Source organism: Excalfactoria chinensis, chromosome 4 (genome assembly GCF_039878825.1).
Source record: "Excalfactoria chinensis isolate bCotChi1 chromosome 4, bCotChi1.hap2, whole genome shotgun sequence".
NCBI lineage: Eukaryota > Metazoa > Chordata > Aves > Galliformes > Phasianidae > Excalfactoria > Excalfactoria chinensis.
In genome coordinates, this window is record NC_092828.1 from 77,801,693 (window position 1) to 77,827,705 (window position 26,013).

The 26,013-nt window shown below is 40.1% G+C and overlaps 1 protein-coding gene across 8 annotated transcripts in view; it reads left to right on the forward strand.

The window, feature by feature from the left end:
- DACH2 (dachshund family transcription factor 2) overlaps positions 1-26,013 on the forward strand; it is a 259,076-nt gene that overhangs the window by 94,571 nt on the left and 138,492 nt on the right. Inside the window, exon 1 of one of the 8 annotated variants that reach the window (XM_072336237.1) lies at positions 511-592. The exons of the other annotated variants lie outside the window; for them this stretch is intronic. Within the exon in view, the coding sequence (XP_072192338.1) occupies positions 534-592 (59 nt within the window). The 5' untranslated portion in view covers positions 511-533. Of the gene's footprint in view, positions 1-510; positions 593-26,013 lie in introns of those variants that run through there. 8 annotated transcript variants of the gene reach the window in all.

Sequence of the window (26,013 nt, forward strand, 5' to 3'; positions counted from 1 at the left end):
GTCAGCCGAAACGTTAAGTAACGTGGAGCATCAGGATCTTGGAACGGTTTGAGCGACAGGAAACAAACTGTATTTTGTTTTTCATTTGGTTTGTTTGTAGGTACAGAAAAGGAATCTGGTGAGTGTTTACATCTTCCCATGACATTTTGCACTAACAGTGTTGCAAGCAGATTACAGAGTAGAATATTAAATAAATACCACAAAAGGAACTCCTGGTTTTCAGTTTCCCCTGTGCTGAATGACAGTAATCCTCTCTGACAAAAGAGGGTTATTGCCATTAGTTAATCCTTTTATGTAGTTCCCTCAACAGCCTGTAACACACGTTGATAAAGACTGGGAAAATGAAAAATGTCAAAGTAAGAGACCACTCAGATCATCTTGACCATAAGGGCATAGCAGAAGTAACACAGATCGGTTTGTCTGCACCAGCAGAGTGTATAACGTCTGGATCTCAACTGAAACAGTGCGTTTGGGCTGAATGATGCACACGGTTGTTACCATTTTCTGCTGGCTGCTCTTTGTCCGATGAAGTGATGATGATTTCAGTCACCTTCTGTGTATGCACTGTGTGTATCAGCTTGAATGCAGGAAGGTAACAACATACTTAGATTCTTTTTCATGTGCTAAGCCTTTGTGGAGCATGATAGGGGGTATCTGCAGTTTGTATAAAATCTTAGCTTTGAAGAGCGTTCACATGTTATGTTTTGTTGAGTCCTTGCAGTCATACTGAAGCTGTAGGTCATGTGTGAGGCGATTGCTTTTTTAAATGAAGTTTTAAAGAAGCATTTGCAGACAGATGGGCAAAGTTGGGGCATGCGGTGAAACAGTTAATCGCTCTTCATTTACAGTTATAAAAGGAGAGTTCTTGCCTGTTGGGATGGAAAGCCTGTTTCAGGAAGTGGAGCCTCGTCTTCCACTGCTGCCTTCAACTTGCAGCTAGGACTTCATTCAGATGAGTACCGTTGCTGTTAATCATCTTCGTTGCCATAATGAGGAGAAGGCAGCTGCTTTTTTGGTCTAACACTGCTGATTTACAACAGTGCTTCCTGATAAAGTCACAGGGGGTGGCAGGACAGACTCAAGCATTGGGTTCTCAAGTCATTTTGTCATATCCTTATCCATCAGTTCTTCTTTGGTAGCCAGTACTTTTCCAACTGATTTTCAGTAGTCTTAAGCTGTATAGAATTTATGCAGAATGATTGCATACTGTTCTCAATATAGAAGCTGAACGTTAAAAGTGCATTCAGTTTTGAATGTACGTAAAGAACTTTTAAGAAGATTTGTCATTTCCAAATGGAACGTGGCTCTGGGCACCAGGTGTCAGTCTGCAGTAATTCACTCAGGAGCTCCTTGGGGTTTCTGCTGGGAAAAGTGTCCCAGCGCTGTTCTGGTTTGTTTTATTTTCTGAAAAGCACCCAACTTGGGAAGAGAGGCAGTTCTTTTCTAGCAGTCTAACCTATCCAGTGACAAGCTGCATGTTTTCACAATACGAGACCTACTTTAATCACTCTTTTTTCTTTAAATAAGCCTACACTCAATACCTGTGGCTCACAGTGCTGCTGCTTGGAGAACAGCTAGCCATTTATTTCTAGTCATAGCAATTGAAATCCAATATTTATTCATTTACCACTCAGTAATATATTTGACAGATGTGTTGAATAACTGAGTAAATTGCTGCCTTTAAACTCGTAGCCTTTTATTTTTTTGAGTTCACACTATCTAGGAGCAGCACTGATAATATAGCAGTTACAATAGCTGCAGATTAATGTTGTTGAGATGCCACTTACTGTTGTGGTTATTGCTGCAGTTAGATTTAAAAAAAACCCTAAAATTCAAATTCATGCTGAATAAAGTTACTGTGAGTAAGATCAGATCAGTACATAGGAAAGTCAGCCTCATAGTGCTCCCTTTACAAACAGAGTTGTTCTGGGAGTTGGGGACCCATCCGAGGTGCCCGCTTACATCAGTCACTGCAGCCAGTTTGCCACGTAGCACTCTGGGCAGAAGGAGCTATACAAGTTATACAAGACTAAACAGTAAAATGGAGAAAAGCTTTCTCTGTCTGCTTCCTAACTTGGGTTTCATAGAAAGCTGGACTGCTGTGAAGTAGCAGACAAAACTGTCTTTGGAGATAACTGAAAAACGTGATAAATCACGAATTTTGTTATTAGATCAGTTGGTGGTGGGAAACTGATGATCGGAACCGTTTGATCTGCCCAAACTTTGGTTGTTGTTAGGAGTTAACATGTGATGAAGGCCCAGCCTAGCAGAGAAACCACTGTTGGCCACTCTCAGATACTAAGTATCAGACAGTTAAGTGTGAAAGTTTACCTTACTCTTCACAATCATGCTGTAAGCCACATTTAACACGGGTGGTTTTGCCTTGACTGCACCTACAATCAAACTGCAGCTCTACAACCTGTGAACAAAGCTTGGTTTTGGTGATAGGTGTACTAATATTAAGCAGTAAGGTCATCAGAAACTTAGTTAATAGTGTACAGTACCAAGGAAAAGTGAAACTGTGTTAGAATGCAGTGCTGAAGTCCTTCAGCAATAGGTAATATTTTCTGGGGTAATACCAAATTTTTTCTTCAGCCACAAAGCATCTTCCCTTGGGTTTTTGCCACTTAGACAGTGGCTGGAACTGTGATTGGTAGCTGATGCAAAGTTCATCGTTTATTCTGATGAGGTTCTTTGCTGTGCTGGCTCACTGCCACATCCTTTACTGTGGAGCTCAGTTGAGAATGTTTTCTTAGTTTCTAAGGAAGTGGAGCAAAGACTCTTTCCAGTTGGCTTAAGCAACTCTGCACATTGCTGTCAAACCATACAGGGTACTGAAATAGGGAGCTTCCAAGGGGCCAAGATGGGTCCTCAAAACCTGTTGTGGTGCAGTGCGAGTATTGTGGTCATCACTGAGAGAGAGAAAGACAACAGAAACACTTCAGAACTGTTTTTTGGAACCACTACATAGCCAGTTGCACAGTTCTGCATGACTTTTTATGCTTGGGAAACTAGGAGTTATTTCTACCCCCCTCCTCTCTCCTCCTCCTGCACCCCTCTTTCCCCCCCAAAATGACAGAGAAACAAACAACCACCACCAAACAAACAAAAACACCTCAAAACCCCGTGCAAGTCTTCAAAATTAGGTTTCTTTCAAAGATGTAAGGAAGAAATAGGATCAATAGCTTTGTTGTCTGTAGACTACAGCAGGCTGTGCACAGTATGAAAATGATCAGATTTTTTATAATCTGGAGGTCATTTTTGCTCAAATAATGAGTTAAGAACACCAGTGGCTTTTGCCAGGCGTCAGTAGAGACAAACAGAATGCACAAAATGGGACTGAGGTTCCCTTTTCCTCCAGGAAACTGCAGCTGATCTGTTCTCACAGTATTTTGCGGAGATGCAAATAAGTGAGTGCTGATGAAAGAGTACATTTTATTTTCTCACTTCATCTCCTGCCAGAAAAGCTTAATGGTATTTTAGACCTGATATTACACCTCAGAAAAGGGGTAATGCATCTTTAAAAGCTAAACTACATCTTCTTTACTTTTATCAAATTCTCTATAAATCTTTCATGACAGTTTATTTAACAAAGTGTCATTGAAACTGTATAGATGATTGATGTGACCCGTGTAAGATCAACATGAAATGTTTGTAAATGTCAGCAAAATGTGACCATCTAGAAGCAAGTAAGGATGGTGTTGCTGGGAAAGTGAAAAACAAACAGAAAATGTTTACCTTATTTTTACTTTCTGGGATAAAATCATAAATTCATAGAAGTACTACATGATTTTTCTTGCAGATTGTGCCATGAAGGGAGGAGGGTCAGAATTTGTCTCGACATTCTGTGCTTTTACTGTTGGTTTATTTCACAGTGGAAGCTTCTCCTTCGCCTATTAAAAAAATGCAGTTTCATTTTTCAGAAGAATATTATTAGTTTGTTATAAAGTGTAGTAGAAAATTGTCCAGAGTCTGTTTTGCTTCTTTCAAACAGCAACATTCATCAGAAGAGCTGGAATCAAGTAGAGGTTCTGCTGACCTACAGCCACTCAGAATAATGTGAACTGTGTGGTACCAATTGGGATGGTATGTGTGTATTGTCACCTGAAGTTTCTTGAAGATATTAACCTGTTGAATTCATGTCAATGCCACGTAATTGATTATTGGTTTTATACAGGTAGCTTTAAAATACTTAGAGATGGATTCTACTGTAACCCTCCTGATGATTAATTTTTTGGGGTCATCTTTTATATTCTTTATTGGTACCAGATATTTTGCTAGAATCCAGTGACTCAAGCATGACTTCTGACATTTCTGGGGTTCTTCTAGATACAGTGGGGCCTTGCATGGTAGCAGCCTTTTTTCATCCTGTATGAAATTGCAGCTCTGTGGCATCATTATGCCTTGCACTTAATAGCTCTTCCTGATTTTATTGGGTGTTTCAGCACAGCGTTCTGTGTCCTTAGCCAGCTTCCAACAAGGAATTTAATGCTACTCCTAAGAGGAGAAATGGAGGCAATGCTTACATCAAACTAAAGACTTGAACTCAGGAAGAAAATGCTCATGTACCTTTCCAGAGCAAAAAAAGAAAATAAGAGCAGAGGAACCAACTGAGAGGAGCAGAGAAAAATAATTACATGGACAGATTCCATTTTTCTGATATACAGCTGGATAAGAAGATCTACAGTAGTTTAAGTAATTGCTTGAGAAATGGAGCATCTTGATAGAGACAAATTGAAGATTAAAGGCAAATTGGATTTATACAAGCTAATGTTGTCAGTGTCTTCCGGAGAGAGGAAACGTTACATTCTTAGAAGTGCTTGATGCTCGTGCAGTTCTTAAGAACTTCAGGCTTGATTTGAGCACTGTCCAAATACTGTCTTGTCAGTGAGACCTGCTGCTAACAGAGCTTGAAGAAGAGAATGTAAGAACGCAAAATAATGCCACCACTCCAAGGTCTTTCTGAGCGATTGCATCCTTGTCTGTCCTCATTAGATTTTTTGAGAGACGTTGCAGAATATTTTTGGTTAGTGGTATACATTCTAGTGTGTGAGCTTCAGTTCTTAACCTGGTTTGGAATTATAGGTGTCAAGATACTACTAAGCCATTTACAGGCCCTGTTAGAAATCAGTCATCACTGGCTGTGCAGTATATTCAGCACATCAAGGTGAGCACTTGATCTAAACCCCGTAACACCACGTACTGAGTTCCTCTGGAAACAGTGCAGTCACTTCTCTTATATTAAGTTGTTCATAAAACAGTTCTGGAGATTCTGCCATCAGATTTGCAGCAGATGCCTATTCTTATTTGTTGTTTGATCAGCCACCAGAATTTGAAGGAGAAAGTATCACAAATATATAATGGGCATGCACATGTGCTTAATATCCATGCAGTTCTCAGTCTGTTTCTCAGCCCAGAGCAGTGCAAAACATCTAAGATCTTAGGGCCCAAACCAAGTCTTCCACTTCATTCCTAACCAACCAAAACAGCTTTAGTCCTCATGAACAGTGCTGCTCAGTGTGCTCCAAAGGAAGTTCATGAGAGCTGGAGATAAAAACATTTTTGGTCAGTAGCCAAGGAAAGTCTGAGCCCAAGCCTGATGGTTTTTATAGTGTTGTAAAACTTGCCTCTTTGCTAAGACCTGCCCACAGTAACAAAAGGCAAGGTACAGCAGCTCACAGACGTAAGAAAAAGAATGCAAAGGTGAAGTATAATCTGTTCTGGTATCAACTTGGACAAAAACCTTTGCAAACTTCTATAATGAGGTGATAAGCTACTGCGGTAATAAAAATTTTGTAAATCAGACATGTTTATGTTGCTTTTAAATTAAACTAAGGAGACATAAAAGGAAGATGATTGAAAAAAATTAATATCTAAAATGGGAGATATGATATGAATCTGAAGGAGAGAACAAAAATCCTCTCTGCTAGTGCATTTTCAGATGCTACAGGACGATCTAAGCCTGGCAGTGAAGCTGTTGTCAAATCAGCCAATATTGATTGTGATCTGATTGAGGCATTCGTAGCCTTTTGTTGTTGTTGTTGCTCCCTATGAGACATTCAGTGTTTTCAGAAAAAATACAGAGACACACTTATCACATATTGTGGAGAACCAGTGTTAGCTATTTATAGTGTGCTGCAGCAGTCTCATTACATGTCATTGTGTGGTAAGTGGAGAATCTTTCACACTTCTGAGGTAATAGCAAGGCTGTGCTATTACAAGAAGGAAGCTTGAGTGTCAGGTAGCCATGTTCAGGTAGCAGGGATCACTCAGGTTACAATGGCCAAATGACCGCAGTGCCCTATTTAGAAGAGTATCGCTTCAGATGCACTTCAGTGATTGTAAGAGATGCTTAATTGCTTCTAGAAGAAGTATAGTAAGTTACTCTTGAGGGCCATAATTTCATTCAGCGTGCATGTGTATACATGTGTCTGTGTAAACAATTAGTGGAAGGAAGGTTGCTTAAGGAAATATGTTTGTATCAGATGCGACATGAGCGAACTGCAAGAACTTAGTTGCTTGTAAACTGCCTTCATTTCGAACTAACTTGCATTAGGGTAAATTTAGTTTTTTGTTTTTATTAACTGGCTATCTATCATGTGATCATCATCAAAAATACAGTAAACCCTGAAGCGGGAAGTGAAGAAGTGAGGCATGTGAGTTTGTGCTATTATTAAGTGATCATTGTAATAGAAGAGGCCTAAGGAAAGTGAGAGTCAGAGTAGAGAGGATTTTATAACAAATACTTATTTGTATATATATATGCATATATTTTAGGCAGTTTGAGGAGGTACTTGTAGGCGGCTCGGTGCTCTGCCTTTGCTGTGTTTATTCAGATTCGCTACCTCTTACACCTTTCCTGCTGACCCCAAGTGTCAGGCTGAGGCCTTGCCGTGTTCCAGCTGTATCCTTACAGCTCCCTTGCACAGGGAGTGTTTGGGTATTTCTTACAGTCGGGGTAATGGATATGCAAATATCATTACTTTAATTAGGCAGTCTGTACTTTCCCAGTATAGAGAACTTAGAGCTGTTAATAGAAAAGCTAAGAAACTGAGGCCTGTAGGCTGCAGATGGAAAGAATTATAGAATCATTTGAGTAGGAAGGAACCTTCTGTCCAGCTCCCTTTCAATGAACAGGGTTGCCTACAGCTGGATCAGGGTGCTCAAGGCCCAGTCTAGCCTGACCTTGAATGTCTCCAAGGACAGAGCATGCACCTCAACTCTGGGCAATTTGTGCCAGTGCTTGTCTAGTCTCACTATATATTAAAAAAATGTTTTATCTTCTCTCTTTTAGTTTGAAGCCATTACCCTTGTCCTGTCATAACAGATGCTGCTTGTCTCCTTCATTCTTATAGCCATCCTTACGTTCCCCAGCTTGTATTGATAGGGGGAGTTGCTGCAGACCAAGGCCTTGCACTTGGATTTATTGAACCTCATGCGATGTTCACCTGGGCCTGTTTCTAGAGCCTGTGTAGATCTATCTGGATGGCATCATGTCACTCAGTCATGATGACTGCACTACACAAGTTGGTGTCATCTGCAGCTTGCTGATGGTCAGCTTGGTCCCTCTGTCAGTGTCATTATTGAAGATATTAAAAGCACTGGTTCTAGTAAGGATCCTAGTAATTCCCGTAGGAATGCCACTGGTCAGTGATCTCCATAGAATCATAGAATCATAGAATTACCCAGGTTGGAAAAGACCTTGAGGATCATCAAGTCCAACCGCAGCCTAACCAGTAGCCTATCTCTAAAAACCCTCTGCTAAATCATATCCCTGAGTACCATATCCAAATGGCTCTCAAACACATCCAGGGATGGCAATTCAACCACCTCCCTGGGGAGCCCATTCCAGTACCTAACTACCCTTTCTGTAAAGAAGTTCTTCCTAATATCCAACCTAAACTTGCCCTGGCGCAACTTGAGGCCATTTCCCCTCGTCCTGTCACTTGTCACTAGTGAGAAGAGACCTGCCCCACTCTCACTGTAAGAACCTTTCAGGTACTAGAAGAGGGTGATAAGGTCTCCCCTCAGCCTCCTTTTCCCCAGACTAAACAGCCCCAGCTTCCTTAGCCTCTCCTCGTAGGGCTGATTCTCCAAGCCCTTAACAAGCCTCGTTCCCCTTCTCTGGACCTGCTCCAGTACTTCCATATCTTTCCTGTGCTGAGGTGCCCAAAACTGCACACAGTACTCGAGGTGAGGCCTCACCAAAGCTGAGTACAGGGGCAGGATGACTTCCTTAGTCCTGCTCACCACACCATTCTTGATACAAGCCAGGATGCCGTTGGCCTTCTTGGCCACCCGGGCACACTGTCGGCTCATGTTCAGCCGCGCATCAATCAGTACCCCCAGGTCCATTTCCTCCACACAGTCCTCCAGCCACTCCACCCCAAGCCTATAGCGCTGCCTGGGGTTGTTGTGGCCGAAGTGCAGGACTCGGCATTTGGTCTTGTTGAACCTCATCCCATTGGCTTCAGCCCAGCTCTCCAGCCTGTCTAGATCCCTCTGTAGGGCCTCGCTACCCCCAGGCAGATCCACACTCCCAGCCAATTTAGTGTCATCTGCGAACTTACTGAGGGTGCACTCAATGCCCTCATCCAGGTCATCAATAAAGATGATCAGTGACCATCAATAAAGATGATTATACACTCTCTGGGTACAGTCTAGTTCAGTTCTTTGTCCATTGAACCTTCTACTCACCAAACCCTATTTTTCTAATTTGGAGCAAGGGATTTTATCAAGGACTGTGCAAAAGGCCCTGCTGAAATGCAGATAGCTCTTTCCTTGTACATTGGTGCAGTTATGCCATCATGGAACATTGATTAAGCATCATTTAGACCATTCTGGCAAGACTTGCCCTTAGTGAAACCATGCTGATAGTCCTGTATTACCTGTTTTTCTTCCATGTCCCTTGGCACAGGTAAGGAACATCTGCCCCATGATCTCCACTCACACAGAGGTGAAGCTAACAGGTCGGTAGTTTTGTGGATCATCCTTTTCATCCTTGCATCCATTCTGGGTGCAGTGCTGACTTCTTTGCCATCACCAAAGACTTCACCTGACCACCATGACTTCAAATGTCGTTGACGGTGACTTGGCAACTATGTCAGTGAATTCCCTCAGGCCTCTGGGATGTATCTCACTGGGACCCGTAGGCATATGGATGTTCATGTTCCTCAATTGGTCACAAATCTGATCTTTGCTTACAGCAGGAAGAGTGCTGTTCACCAGGTCCCCACCTTCTGACCCATCCATTTGAGGGCTGTCTGAAGAGAAGTCACCAGTGAAGACTGAGGCTGAAAAGCCATGCTTTCTCTATTTACTCCTTGTCCGTACATTTCCTGAGTACGAGTATTGCACATACCTGTAATATTTTCATGTGCTCATCTTTGAGAGTTTGTCTTAGAAATTCACTTTCAAAACAATTATATAGAAAACAGCCAAAGTAAATGCACACTGAAAAAAAGTGTGTTGTTTTTTTTTATCTGGAATTTTGCTAATCTGCTTCCAGATGTCTTCATATATATATACACATATATGTGGATAGTTCTGCTCACTTGCGTGGTGAGAAAAGAACTGTTCCAACTACTTAGCATCTGTATTAGCATCAGATTCATTGGAAAAGGCACATTCTCATTCAGACATAGTGTTTACAAGCATGCTCACTATCAGTGTCTAGTATGCTCTTTTCAGTCTTGAGTAGTTTGGGAAAAAGACAGAATACACTGCTCACAGCAGAAGTAATATTACTTACTGACATTTGACCATTTCTGCTACTTATAATGCAGAAAAATGGTGCAAATTCATTTTTAGTATGTATGTATAAGCAATCCTGGAAGCTTAACCTTTCTTTAAGAGAAAAGTGGAATCTGATCTCTAAAATCCCATCTGAGCATCAGCTTCCTGTTGTACTTAACTTTTGCTTAATTATAGAAAGCAGATAGTCAGTAATGCTTTGAAGATGATAAAGATTAATTTCTTCAGTTTTCTTAGCCAAAGCAATAAGTAAAATGAGTGGATAGTTGTGAGAATGAAGTTATAATATGCTTCCTGATTACTGTGCATCTTACGTCTTCTGCATACATTTAACATTTAAAAAGTAGACATTGTTCTAAAGATTGCCACATAGTGGATTTTTTTTTTCAGCTGAAAGCAATACTGATGGCTTGAACTGGCAGCCAACCAATTCATATTCTCAGTGGAAATCTATAGCTGGCTTTGACTTTAGTTAGAAAATTTAAATGTAAAATGTAATTTGTTTGAATGTACAGAAAATGTAAATATATACATACATACTTTTCTTGTCAGATCTATAGAGATAAAATGACACATTACTTTCTACAGAGAATTGATGCAAAAAATGCATCATTTGGTATCAATTTTGAACATCTTAGTTTGGAGGCGTAATTTGAATGATGCCCACGTGAACATAATGATGTTCAGCGAGGCTGAGTGCAAGGCATTGCACTTGGGTTGGAGCAGTCCCAGATAAGTGTACAGGTGGAGAAGAACTTAGAGAGAGCAGCCCTGTCAAGAAGGACTTGGGGTCCTGGAAGATGAAAAGTTAACATGAGCCAGCAGTGTGATCTGCAAGACCAGCTGGACTACACAAAAAGATGGATGGCAGTAGCACAAGGGAGGGGATTGTCCCTCTCTGCTCTGCCCTCATGTAGCCCCACCTGCAGTTCTGCATCCAGACCTGTGGTCCCCAGCACAGGAAGGATACAGAGCTGTTGGTGTGGGCCCAGAGGAGGGCCTTGAAGGTGATCTGAGGGCTGGAGCACCACTCCTATGAAAACAGGCTGAGGGAGCTGGAAATGTTCATCTTGGAGAAGGGAAGGCTCCAGAGAGATCAAATTGTGGCCTTCCAGAACTTGTAAGGAGCCTATAGGCAGGAAGGAGCCTGATATTTTACACTGATATTGATGGAACAAGGGAGAACAGCTTTTAACTAAAAGAGAGGAAATTCAGGTTAGATGTTAGAAGGAAATTCTTTACTCAGAAGATTGTAAAGCACTAGAACAGCTGCCCCATCCCTGGAGTTGCCCAAGGCCGGGCTACATGGAGCTCTGGGCAGTGTGGTCTGGTATGTGTATATATATATATGTATATATATATATGTGTGTATGTGTGTATATATATATATATATGTATATATATATATTCTTGAGAGAGAAATACTGCATGTGAAAAACAGCAAAGATTTTCATTACAGAAGCTGCAGGATGTGTTACTGTAGGAGCCAGAGGGGCCATCTTCTTACGTAACGGTATGGCTTGAACCATCTGTCTGTTAGAACTGTAAGAAGGGATATGTAGGTGTGGTTTAACGTTGTTTAAATTTTAAAAACTTCGGTTTAATGTTCCTGTAGTGAAAAAACAACCATTTGTTAAAGAATGCAAAGCTAATAATTTAGAACAGTTTTTCTTTTCTAACTTGAAGCCAGAAGTTTGTTGGTGTCACCTTCCAATCTAATGAGTACTTGAATGGCTTTTTCCCCCCTGTCACTTGGGAGCAAAAACTTTTTAGGTTCTTTCCTGTTAAGCTGCATGTTTGTTAAGGCCAGTGAAGCTGCCGACTGACTTACCTTGTACAGGTACACATCAAGGCCAACTTTATAAACTATGTCAAACTTTAATTGAAACAGTTCATAGCTACTGCAGGACGGATGTTCATGAGACTTTTCGTAGTAGACTGCAGGACAAGAAGGTAGGGAGGCTTTCAGCACTGTCAGTAGTATTAATTCAATTAATGCACACAGTCATGTAGCTTTTAATACTGTTTTCGCCTCTAGTGTGTTTATAGCTTCTCTATATTGATCTTCTTACAAATGTGGTTGAGGATATGTTTTATCTTCTGTAGTATATAGAATTAGATTTTACTAGTTGTACATAATACCAATAAAGAGTAAATAATACCAATCTGTTGAATAAATATTTTTCCATTTCAAATTCTTCAGGTCTTACGTAGCTATTATGTAAGCCCCAGCGCTGTATATGAATATCACATGTAAAATGGAGCTGTCTTGAGGGGCAGGGGAGGATGTCATTGCATACAGTGTGAGCGACTGAGCTGCTCATGTGTTGTGACAAATCGTCACATAACAAGTACAGGGAGATGCCCCGCCCAGAGCAGAGCACCATTATTATATAGTCTGTTTATAAAACACTGCTAAAGAAAAAGTGTCAGTCAATCATGAGAGTGGTGACATATGTACTGAAATGACTGGGTTGGGGAATATACATGCCGTGGGGTGCTGGATGCATCTGAGAAGTAGATGGGGAGGAGTCACCTAGAGAAGGAGCTCCAAGCCTCCTGGATGTGACACAGGTGGGATATTCTATGGTTGTGTGCATATCTAAATTCATTACTTAAGAATCATTTGGTATAATATGTTTAACAACTTGTATAATTTTTTCCAGACCTCTTTTTTTGTACATAGAGTTGTGGAATCATAGAATTGCTCAGGGTGGAAAAGACCTTAAAGATCATCAAGTCCAACTGCACACTGTATCTAAAACTGTAGATGCAGAAATGGTTTTTTGTTTTGCTTTGTTTTTTGCTGACAGAACGATGGCTTGGAGGGATGACATTGAAACAAATACTCTCCCTTCCCACCAAGAGCTTCTCTAAAAATTCATGTTTACAGAAGACAGAGAGTTAAATCAAAGCTGTTGAAAAAGTGTGAACATTTCACAATCAATTTTGTCAGGGCTGCTTTCTTAGAATTATAACAGATAGATCGAGAGGTACAGCATATGAGATGTTCTTTGCATTGCACAAGTGAATTCAAGGCTTGAGGAGAATGCTGACACGTTCTGTTACTAGAGGAGTGCTAACAAACAGGCAGTATCCTGCTCCGTGATGGTCTGAGTGCACTCTACCTCTTGAGCAGTGTGATATCAGACTTCTTATGGGTCAGGAAGGGAGTTGTGAAGAAGCTGATTCTGGTGTCCCCTGTGGTATTTATCCTTCCTTCCATTAACTCATTTTACATGAGCAATCACAAGTTATTAAATGCTCTACAAATTATTGTTTTCCATTTGTATTTTTTGGAACTGTATTTTCTGGTTGCAATTGCTGTAATTGTACTGATGGAAACAAACTGTTTAAAGCTATTTTATAAAACATTTGGTGGAAGGATGTAAATAATAGGCTAGCCTTAATAACATACAACATGACTGTAAGAAATGAGCGGTGTCTTGGTAACAAGACAGAGTAACAAGTGGTTATTGCATTAGCCTTTCACCTTTTGAGATTTGAATTTAAGACCTGGTTGAGGCTACAGTTAATGAAGTGGAGTAGGCTCATGCATTTTGCTTGGTGCAATTATGAGCATTTGCTCTGAAAGGTCTCAGGCTGGACTATCGGAAGTATTGCAGGTCAGTGCTTAGTTGCCAGAGCTGCATTGAAAACCTTACGACACACTGCCTTCTCTTGTCTGTTTTCTCCCTTGGTATATTTGTAATCAGCAAGCTAACAACAGCAACAAAAAAGTAAAATGAAAGAGCCCAAGGAAAGGCAATCGAATCTGCTGAAGCTGCAATTGGAAGCCGCTGCTTGTGTGTTGGCTACACAGCCAGCACGTGACTGATGGGGAAGCTCCTTCCAAAGGCTGTGAGATCCAAATAGCGCAGTAATACACGGCTGGGGCTGGGCAAAATAAGTGCATGATGGAGATTTTGCTCAGAATTCACCCATCATTATGATACACCATAAAAAAATTAACTCAATTAAAATTACATCTCTTTAGACAAGTGTTTGAAAAGCCTTGTGTGAAAGAGTTGCCATAGTTAGATGCTCAGTGATAATGGAAAGCCTCAGAGAAAAATAAAGAGAAATTTGGTTTAGTGGCAGGATATCTGTTGGTAGTGGGTTTGATGTTTTCATCTTGTGGTTTCTGAGATGTTGTTCTGCACAGAGGCCATGTTCTCGTGGTTTCTCAGAGAAATCCTTGGTTAAAGCTCGTCAAGGTGTGGCTGAGGCTGCACTGCAGGTCCACGGCGAGCAGAGAGCTGTGGGATGAAGGAGCATGGTTGGGGTGGGCCGGGTGTGTGGCGGGGCACTGGGCCACAGCTGCTGTACTCCACAGCTGGCAATGCTGCTAGAATACGGTGCTGTTACAGGCACCTTCCTAATAGCTGCAGACAGTAAGGGTGCTATGTGACTGCTCTGTGAATCTTCCTCCTGCGGCACGAAGGGTATCCGTGCTCTGATCCATGTGCTTGAGGACTGACTGAAGTGTTCGTTGTCAGCTGGCTCATTTCTGAGAGGGATCCAGGTGCTGGCACCGGTACCAGAGGAGCCTGCACATGCTCAGGACTGTTCAGTGTGCCCAGCAGCTCCACGCCCGCCAAGGCTCTGCTTTCAAACATGAGTAATTGATGAATTGTATGCAATATGCAAATGGGAATGCATAAATCTCCTGAATGACAGCTTAATTTATGTGAGCTTTTAAGAATGTGGGATTAGATTTTAATTAAATATCTTCAAAGGCACCCTGACTTATTCAGTTTTTTTGGCTGTTCTGTCTATTGGAGTTTAGAAAGGGACAAAATTCTAATTTTAAATATATTATTTAGTGTTATTCTAATGAGTTGTTGTTGAACAAAAGCTGTGTGTGTTGATGTGTATATTTTAGGCAGTCTGTTGGATAATGTAACAATGGTTATCAGAGTGCTGTGCTATTCGCCTGAGTTAAAATAATTACTGCAACTTGTCCACTTGTTCTTTTATGCTTAAAACGAGCAAGTGGCCGAGTGAATGTTGATATAAATGCTTTGATAAATATTTTAAGTACCGAAAGTACCTAGAACTAAGTATTTGCATTTTAACAGTTGTTGTTACCACAAGCCTGATGGATGAATTGCTTTTTCAGGGCAAATAGAGCTAAACCCCTAAACCAGCTTGGAGGGGAGAGCTATAAATGTGGGGCACTTTGCAAAGCTAGAGCATGAGTAGCAGATGCCGAATGACACCATCCTGCCCTGGATCCAGTGGGTGACTTCAGTGGTTGCTGAAGGTGCACAAGGCGAGCAGTGCAGCAGAAGTCAGCAGATCTGCAGATATCCAAGATCATGTCTCAGTGTTCTGCAGGATTGAGATTATCAGTCTTGAAGAAGCAAAACCAGGGCGATGGGTTAGGTTAAAAGAAGAGAGCAAGAGATTTTTGCCTGGAATTTAAATGTGCGTAGAAGTCATATTCAGTGCTGCAAAGTGCCACTGACTCAATATTATTTTATAGAAGAGGCGGTTAAACTAAGCACAAGAACTGCTCCTTCCTTGATCAGCTGTCTAAAATGATAGAGCAAAAAATGATGTTGCTCGTTTTCAAGAGCTTTCATTGTAAAAGGGAAAGATGTAAATAGCAAATGTCAGCATGAATTGCTAGAATGGTCCTGAAACACTGCTCAAAACAGATCAAAATGTTGGTGTTTATAACTGGCATTCTGCTAAACAGTTCAAAAAATATTTTGGTTTTATTGGCACTGGAATCTCTTTCTGTATTAAAAGCTCTTTAAGAATACTGTTAAGCACATAGTGGTGGTAAGGCCTGGTAGCTCTGTGTGAGTAGCAGAATATGAGAGGAAGGCAGCGCGTTTGGTGGAGCTGGGAAGTTCCCTGTTGTGCGTTGGTCATGTACTATCCAGGTACTTCTTGTTGGAAGTAACTTCAGCTTTAGCTATGTACTTTTAATTTTTGCTCCCCGTGTAATACGGTGTTAAAACGGATCACCTTTCTAAATTCTGCACGACATGGAAGCATGCTGTGTTTTATGGCTTTTGGCACAACTGCTTTGCTGCGGCCTTTGGTGTTAACTGTTCATTTAGTTCCTGTGTTTTGTGTGTGGCAGTTGGAATGATGTTTTGTTATCAGTATTAGAGCTTACTATCTGAAAGTATGGGCTGTTGTGTAAATCGTGATAACAGATGAAAGAACGAATTTATAGTTGCATAAGTATGATATATTTTGCATACCAAGAAGTAAGTAATTTCCCTGTATGTGCTGCCTTGTCAGTATTGAGACAGAAGAACTCTGATGCATGCAGCAGTGAGAGACATTTTTCTTGTATTGAAGGGCCCAAAACTGAACACAGCACTCAAGGTACAGCCTCAGCAGTGCTGAGTACAGAGGGAGGATCAGCTCCTGTTCCTGTTGGCTGCACTATTTTTGATATAAACCAGGGTGCCGTTGGCCTTCTTGGCCACCTGGACACACTGCTGGCTCATGTATATGTGCATACTGGAATTAGGTCTATTTGAATAATTTATGATGGTCTTAAGTTTAATTCCATTAAGAATCTCACATGAGAATCATTTTGGAGTTTTCAGATGGTGCGCAGCCCTGTAAAGAGAAGTTTTGAGTCTCCTGGCATTTTATAGGGTCAGTCTTGTTCAAGGAAATGATGGCGTTTGTGGCAAAATGCCGGGAGCTGTGCTTGTCAGGGATGAAGAGATAGCAGTGTTTTGTCTGCAGTGGAAGGGATGTGTTTTTGGAAGTGTGTTACCCCAATCTATCTGTCGGCTAATTGAAAATGTATTAAACTTGATTAATGTAAAATCACTCTTCACACTATGTGAAAGGACCATTATCACTGTTACAGAGTTAAAGATGAGCAAGCTGTTGATCAATAATGCAAAATTAAAAATGAAGTTCATTCTACTTACTTTACGAAAGCATGTGCTAAGAAATGAAACTAGGGAAAATTCTTAAGGCTTCATAATTTTTCTTGTTTTTTATCCTGGTAAATGCGTCCATCCAGTGGCCATAAAAATCAATGAGTAAATGAACACAATGGAAACATGCTTAACAAGCACCAAACTTTGAGATTTTATGGAAAAAAAAAAAGAAAAAGGGCTTGCAGTGAATTACTGAAGAAATGTTCTTGTGCATTTTCCCTTGAGAATACAATAGTGCAACCTCAGCAGAATTTCATCCCAGACATATTTTATGTGATTTGAAAATAAATGGCTTCTGATACATTTGATAAAGAATCAGGTTGTGTATTTTACACGTCTTTTAGTGTCAGTTAGTCACGGTGGAGTAATGCATTAGAATAACTGTGCTCCTAAGGATCACTGGAAAATAACCTTTTTAGTTAGCTAAGGAATTCATTCTGTTGTTAATATTTGCTTAAGGGAAGGCTTTGCAATCAAAGCAGTGGAGAACAGTGCTGGAGGAGGAACCAGAAAGTGTCCAGCATTGCTGTTTTGATTGCTGTGTTTTGAATTCCCTCTAGCTTCATAGTATCTTTTTTGTAATGAGCTGCTTGGAAATACACATGCAGTTCCAGACATAACCATACAACAGTAGATGACTTGAGGCAATTTCTTCTGTCTCTGACATGATGCTTCCAGGCATGCAGCCCAGCACAGAGTTGGATACTCTCCTTCTTGTGTCACATCTGCCTAATTCGCAGTCTCTTACAATACCTGGATGTCCCTCAGCATATTAACATTACAGATGCTGCCTCTCTTTTAGAGAGCTGTGCTTTCATTAATTGTGCTTTTTCTTAAGAAAATACCTTCAGTGTTTGTGTTTTTGTTTCTTTTTTTTTTTAAGATTTTTGTTCGTTCCTGTCTCTCTGAAAGCATCTGCAGTAGTTCCATTTTCCTGTCAGTGCCATTTCTTCTAGGAGGTTTTGTTCAAAGTTCTCTACTTTCCATGGGGGTACTTTGTGATGGTATTGGGTCAGGTTAGAGCCCGGTCTGTTTATTGCTGAATCTTCAGTGTAGCTCCTCTCTGTGACATCATTCACTCCATTTGACTCCACTGGAGCTCACAGCAATACTGTTTGTTGAAGCTAGATGTTCTTATTGGATGTTGTGGGTTTTTTTAAAGTGTTGTCTACACAGACTGTATCTTCTTTTTTTTCCCCTGTGTATCAATTAATTCCACAAGTAATTCTTTATAGAAGCATTTTATTCTGTTTGATGGCAATGCAACTGTGTGATGTCATCAGCCTGAGATCATTCTCTTTACATTCATCAGAAGCAGAAGCTCCTTCTCCAGGTGATTTCCTAGTGCCTACCTAGGCTGGATGCTAACACTGAACAGATTTTCATGCTGCTTTATCTGAACTTGTTGAAAACTGTATTTTTTGGTAAAAATGATTTTTCAGGTTAGGAAGAAGCACTCACTGATCTGTAAGCTAATTACATTGGTTTGACTAAAATGCTTGTATTAAATAAAACCAAAACATTTAAATGTACTAATTTTGAGCTGGGTATAAAGTGGGAGTCTTCTGACACTGAAATACTTGATAATGAAGTTGTATCTTAGAAGTCAGTTCATTAGGATGAGAATTTTTCTCACCAACACAAGCAAATAGATGAGTTTAATGAAAGAATTGTTTCATATAAACCAGCCATCATGACACAGGCCAGCAGTATGTTCTGTACTTACCACCTTTAAAACTGTCAACAGACCTCAAATTTCAGCTATAAGCAACGTTGCTGTGTGTTTAGTTTATTCTTGCAGCAAATACATAGTAGTAATGATAGTAATGTGATACACAGACGTTTCACTTGTCGAGGTCAAAGTATTTTCTAGAGCTCGGTGTCACTGCAGACAGAGAATTAAAGTCCATCATGGTGGAAATGACCCTGATCTGCAGGTTGAAATGGTAACTGTGCACCCCTTGACATGAAGTGCCCAAGGAGCACCCACCTTTTGCACTCTATGGGGAAACTTGTTACATTTACAAAATGCTGCAGAGGAAAAAATGATCAACAAGCATGCAGTCTAAATTTAAAAAGGAAATAGTTTTTGAAGAAGCTTGCAGGATATGGGAAATGGAAAGAATAAATGTTTTCATTCAGTTTCCTGTTTAGATGTATGGATAGATTTGACTTCAAATAGATGAGCCACACAGAAGTTTAGTTTATAAGGGTCAGATGGTAACAGTTTCTGTTTAATCCTCGATTTACATTAACTTACAGGAAAATTAATGATTTTAAACAGGCATCAAAGTGGGGCTGCTTTTTACATTTCTCTAACTTTGTTTGATGAACAATTGTTTCCTTTATCTGTCTTCTACAAAGTTAGTGGTTGTGTTTTAGTTAAACTACTCATTTAGCCTTCAGGCACAGCTTATTATGAGTTGCTTTTAAATGAACGTTAGCCCCTTAAGAGTGCAAACTCCTTGACAGCTCTTTTAGATTCTTGCGCTTACCTGAGCATTTCACAAAACCACTCTTCACAACTGCACACATTATAATTTACGCATTAAAGCAGCAAGTTTTCACCTTAGGTCTGTTACCAAGAATAATCTTTCAGAATCTTTTTTGCAAGAATATAATTATAAATGTGCAATTAACAGCAAAAGAAAGGTCTTAAGAAAACTGTAAGAGTAATTTGGCCTGTTTTAATGCCTCAGCCAGATGGTAGTTTAAAGAATGGGATTTGAAGAAGATAAAATGTCACATTTTCAGTCTTGAATGTTTTATGAAGTGCAAAATTTGAAGCATAAAAGTGAGTGTGTTAAAGATCCAACCATCAGAGGTGCTCTTTGGTTTTTTTTGGCTGCTGGACAGACAAAGGAGTTGTAAACATATTTACTGATATGCGTCTGTACAAAAGCATGGAGGCACCATGTGAAGAAAGAACGGTTTGTTGCTTTTTGTTCCATGAACTGATCGCATCCAGCAGCTGATTTTCCCCATGGACAAATAATGTGCTCATTTTTGTCTTTTGTTACAACTTAAATTTGTACAGTCTAATCCTGGAGTCTCTTCCTTTAAAAATACAGGTGCTTCCCTTTTACTAATTAAACACGAGTTCTTTGTAATTGTTGACTTTCTTAAATTGGTGTAATCACCTTGGCCTAAATGTCTGACAGAATTTCCAACTTAGCTTTATTCCAGAAAACACAGAGGTATTTTTTTAAGTGATAGAAAAAGTGCATAAGAAGTTTCTGCCGTTTGAAAAGGAACCAGCTGCATTGTTTTGACACCAAGGCCACAGTGCTGTGAAGTATCTGCTTGGAAATAATTAATTCAGGAGCGTTACCAAATATCACACAATAAATTGTCAAATTTGATAATAAACTCAACTGCTTAACTTAATTCCACGGTGATCATCGTCTGGACTGCTAATGTTCACACAATGTAAATCGTGTTTCCCTGTTACCAATTTCTCTCATTTTGGATTAACATTTCTTCCCTCAAAATCTAAGAGTTGTGAGGGTTTTTTTAATTAATTAAATTTAATTAATAAATTTCAGAAGACAATAGCTATCTTTGCTCCGAAAGATAAGAAGAAAACAAAGTAATATCAGCAGCTGTGTGAAAGACATTAGAGTCGTGCTATTTCAAGAGATGGATAAAGGTAACCAAGTTTACAAAGTCAGATTTGTTACTCCTTGCATATAGTCTGGCTGTAAAATCTGAGACCAAAGACTGCCTGGGAGAACTTCCTTAGGGAATTACTTGCCTTCAGGGGTACGGAGTTGTTCCCTCCCACCTGGCCATCTCTGTTCAGCCTTCCCAGCACACTGACGCAGGGTTATGTCCAATCGTAAGTTGCACATAGTGACAAACAGTTCCTATTTATGATGTGTTTATTCACAGGAAACGGGCACTCTGTAAGTTTTGGTGTGCTGCCGTGAGCTGCCTTTGCAGAGAGTTGGTACATGCTCTGATTGTTGCCTTTGTTAAAGCTGCACGGATAGCTGGTAGTTTGAATACTCCTTGCATGCACATATGAGGTATGCAGTGTTCCTAAACTCTAGGCAGCAGTACTCGGCATCTTGCTTTATATGGGCATGTTGGTTGCTTACTGTTGTTTTTGTTCTCTGTTTACATGATGGTAGCCATAAACAGAGGGCAAGCTCAGAGAAGTTTTGAAATACGTGCCTATGCAGTCGCAGTGCAAAGGGTGCTTCTGGATCTTCAGCTGTCTCGGTACCAGTGGTTCTTATGCTAGTTTGGTTGTGCAAGATGCAGTACCACCTAATTTAAATACATTTCTGAAGAATCCTCTCTGCTGTTTGGTGATGTCATTATTCCACGCGTCCTTCAGAAGAATACTGCATCCAAAACATGCAATGTATTCAATATGAATATTTCAGGTGTATTGTGTGTTTTTTTTCTCCAATATCGATGGATTATATAAAGCCCATTGCTTTTGAAAATAACTCTTACACACAAAGCAGTAGTATGCAAGCATTTTCTTACAGGCATAATAAGGAAGATGCTAGAGCAGGAAATGTCTCTCACTACCAAAGGAAGATCTACTGTAGAACACAGAGAAGGAAGATGTAGAGGAGCTTTTGGGTTCCAAATAATCAGCACTTCATTGTATGCTCTTAGCAGAAAACTTGACAAAGAGTACAGCCTTAATACCGTGTCTCCATAATTCCTACTTTGTTTTTCTGTAGTTCACCAGATTTCAGTTAATAAGCGTGTTGGAAGAGAGAAGGAAGGCAAGCCTTGGAACCCTGGAACTGTCACTTGTCAAACATACAGCATCAAAACAACATTTAGCATGTTGGAACTGTCACCTGAAAAGAAAAAAAAAAAAAGCTGTTTTTCTTGGTTTTGTAGTTGATGAAATGATAGTTGTATTCATCTGCATCTTTGCGATGTGAAACCTGTGCATCTCTGGGGCCAGTCCTATGAAAGAGGATAAACTTATAAACTTATTCTGCTCAGCAGGATAAATGATTACAGTGTTAAAGCATGATACCACATGCACTAAAAGAAAAAGATTCTTTTAATGATTTCAAGTGTAGCAAGATAGGGCTTAATTTGGCCCTGGACCAGAAAATCTTTTTGTTGATGTTAAGACACTGGCCACAGCAGTGATTACAACTAATGAATACAAGAGAGGCTTTATTTTTACTATACTTTTTCTTTCATGTTTTCAATTAAAACAAAATAAATGCCTTGTTAGAAAAGAAAAATTTTACTTGATTTGCTCTGCATACTGGGAGGCATTAAGTATTTCCTTTTTATTAGGGGAAATGTGCCACTTGCATTTAACTCAGATAAAAACAAATGAAGATAGAACTAATTTAATTTTAGAATATTTTTTATTTGTTCAACAACTGTTGTTTTAAAATGGGTAGCACGCTGAGAAAGAAACAAAGCCGCTTCAACAAAGCAGGAAATCAATAACCACAAGAAAGCCTAAAGAAAATGAATGCATACAGTGTGAGCAAGTGACACAATTTTTTTTTTTTCTGGTGTAAGAATGTTAATAATAGAAGGCATATGGAGTGGATGAAAAGCATGATAGAAATACACACGGAAAAGATGTGCTCCCTATTTCTATTTATATATAATGACCTCTGTGTTGCAGTATTTAAACTTGGAAGGGGCTAGATGGTGGTTTCCCCACCCCCTAGTCCTAGGTAAATATTTATGCTTGCAAAATTTAGTAGGCTGGCAGTCATGGAAACGTATGTCTTTCATTTATCCCCAGGAAATCTGGTTCCAAACACTCTTTTGCTTGAAATCTTTTAGTCTTTTTCAACAGCTTTAAAAAACAAAACAAAACAAAAAAACGTTTTCACTAAAGAGCAGTGAGTTGAATGGATGATGTATTCTGGGCAATTCTACTTAAGTCAGTAGCAAGGCTGTATTTGCCCCTGGTGGGGGTGGGACTTTACTTACACAGTTTGTTGCCATACAAACTGACACACATTTTGTATTTTCTGCCTTCTGGAAGCTGAGTAAAATGTTTGTTCATGCGGAGGGGCAAGGAAGTGGATGCTGGTAGGTTAGCACAGCACATACTTTTGGGCAGAAACAAACTGTTCAGTCTGAAGGGAGATCTTTTTAAGAACCTGTTTGCAGGTATGACTTCTCTGATAAACCATTGTATCTACTCTAGGAAATATTTTATTTCAGGAAATCCCTGAACCTGTAAATAACTTGTGTGGTTTTGTAGTGCCTTGGACTTAAGGTTTTTCTCTTGTTGGTTTCGTACAGTTATTGGCACTGTGTGTCTGAACGTCACCAATACAAGCAGGGGCATTTTTGCACACCTAAGTGTGATAGCATGTAGATCCCTTCCACAGCGGACAAGGTGTGAGATTTATCTGTTCTCACAGTCACCTGGTTCTTCTGCCATCTAAGCCTGCTTTGTAAATAAGGCTCATTTAGAAAAGTGCTTGTTGTGGGGTAAGTCCTGACAAAATGTGACTTCTGAGTTCACCACCAAAAACGTTAAGACATGATTTGTTCACCGTGAGGAGAGAATTTCTGCGGAGCACATTCTTCAAAGAGGGGGAGAAGGTGAGAAAATATCCAATGACTGGAAAGGCCTTGAGCTGAAAACCAGATGGCCCTCTGAAGTGGTGCTGGGGTTAGTCCTGGAAGTGCAAGCCCAGATCTGGGTTTTGTGCTCCAGAAGGATCAGGATTTTGGTAGTGCTGAGGAGTCTCTGAAAACAAAAACAGAGATGTGGTGGAGGGTTGGCTGAAAGCCCAGTGTGGGGGTTACCCTGGTGCTGGTTTTCCTTGCCACAGGGCTGCCACCAAAATGGCTTCTCCAGGTGGAGGATCATGAGATGAGGTGGCTGTGTGCTGACAGGAGTTCACAAAGTAGATGTTTCAGGTACCCTTGCTTGTCTGGTATTTTCCCTGTGGGACCTTGCTAGATGTATCTGCTATGGGAGAGGCATTTCCTCAGCTCTGGGCTACCTGGTCAGTGCATGCCTCACATGTGCGGGGCCTTGCTGGCAGGCAGGGTGTCAGATCACAGGGCCAAATGTAGCAGTATCTTAGGGTAACAGGGAGATTCTAAAGATAAATCTGATGTGAATTTGGAAATAACTTTTTCTGCCTTTTCTGTACTCTCATGGTCCTAAAGCTTTGTACTTTGTTCTTTAAAAATATCTTTGTGATTTTGCATTAGAAATATTTACATTATCTGTCTGAATAGCTGGCAAGCTAACTCAGTACTAACAGCCCCAAAACCTGGAAGGGTAAAGGTAAAACAATCTACACTGCTAACCTGTACTGCCTCTTCAATTCCATACTGTTCATGACCACCACCTAACTAAAGAGTACTTTCCATGTTGTGAAGGTTAACAGGCAGGTGATTCCTCCTGGATACATCACAGAGGCTCATTTTGATTGCTGTGAACAAACCTTTTCAGCATGGATATAGGTGCAAGGGGTGCTGCAGAGGACTGTTTCTGTCTTCTTTCATTTGTTATTCTTTTGAAAGATAGATTTCTGTTCTCAAATGCTAAATTTTGGAGAGTCCTTGCAAAATTCTGAATGCACTGAACTTTGTAACACAGAGATCAAAATCAGTTAAAGAAACAGCAGTTTCCCGTTGCATTGAAGCTGAATTACTATGAAAACGTGCTGCCGTGCTATAATATAGCACTGTGACAGTATTAGCTATCATCTCCTGTGGGTTGTTTGTTACAGAGAGCTGTAAATATGTCAAGTGCTTGCTATTAGGTTTTTGTCTATAGATAATAGGCTTAAACAGTCACATTTTTTACAACTTGTATTGAATTGAATCTTACTCAATTCAGCTCAGTGGAAAACAGCAATATTTCAAAACCTTTCTTTATAGTAATGTTCTCCTAAATTGGCATTGAATTCAGATACAGGTCAAAAATAAAACTAGTGAGGATGTAATATACTTCAGGCATATATGAAGCATTGTGAGGATGTGTAATAGATGATGGTTCCTTGTTTTGAGAGTATCCATGCAAATGTTTTAGAAGTATGTATGTGGAAACTGTAAAAGAGCACTTGAAAAAATGGGTGCTAAATTAAGTGAAATAAAGGCAGATTTATAGCTCGGTGTAATGGCACTAGATTGGATTGTACACGACAATATATGTAATGTAAAGCCACAGTAAGGAAAGTGAGTTTCCTCTTGCCTTTCCTCATTTACTTTTTAATACTTCTTTTTTTCCCTATTTGAGTTAAATTCTGGCATTTCTATGTAGGTAATTTTCTCATTGAGATATTTTCTTTGTAGGTGAGATTGAGACTATTTGTTGTCACCACACTGTCCTCACACGTTGCTGATCCCAAGGGGACAGTTCATGATTCAGTCCCATGGTCTTGATTTTGGGATCTGTGTCTTCCAGGAATGATGGCTGGGCTGAGCGATGTCCTCTGCCCAGGGCAGTGCTTGCTGACAGCCCAGAAATTGAGCTGTCAGTTGGGGAAGGAAGCCCATCAGGCTCTGAACAAATACACAGTGAATAGAGGCTGGTAGTAGAGACCTATGTGGTCCTGTCTGTGTACTGGATTTGAGGGTTACTGAAAGAGAATTGCTAACATTTTGTGTGCTTTTTGGAGAAGGTTATCCATTAAGTGCTTGGCTTTATGTCTTTACTGACATAAACTGTTGCCTGGTTGGAGCGTATTTGCTCCTATGCTGCTCTCAGTGCCTGCCTTCACATCTGTTTATATCTGTCCTGAGCTTCTAAGTTGCAGGTGAAAAAATCCTAAATATTCTTCTAAGTGGGCTTCCTTTTACAGAACAGTGTGGTATATCGCATGATGTGATATGGCACAGACAGGCACACTCTTGCTAGCTTTAGTCCAGCTAGAGAGTGTGACAGCAACAAAGAGCCAACAGCAGGAACTTTGCCACACTGGGTATGATCTCAAGTTGCTAAATGAACTGTAGTTTATCCATGCCACTGCATCTCGACTGATACATGTACTAATTTAATTTAATTTATTTATATTAATTTATTTATATTAAATTAGTGGGGGTATATATACACAAGCTGTAGTAATGATTTCAGTTTTATTACTGACATAGCCTTAAATTGAAATGGTGCAGTGCGTTACTTAGGTCTTCTGTCTTGTGTACAGCGTGAGTCAACAGAATTCTGAAATCTGGTGATGTGACAAGTGTTACTTGACAGGAAAAAAAATAGCAAGAATGTTGAGAAACTTCTTATATCTTCGGGAAGCATGGGTCTAGTAAATCGAGATTCAGAAAATGATTGTAAAACGAAACATAGAAAACATTAGAATTTAATGTATTTTCATGATTTGAGGGTGACGTTATATGAACATTTGGGGTT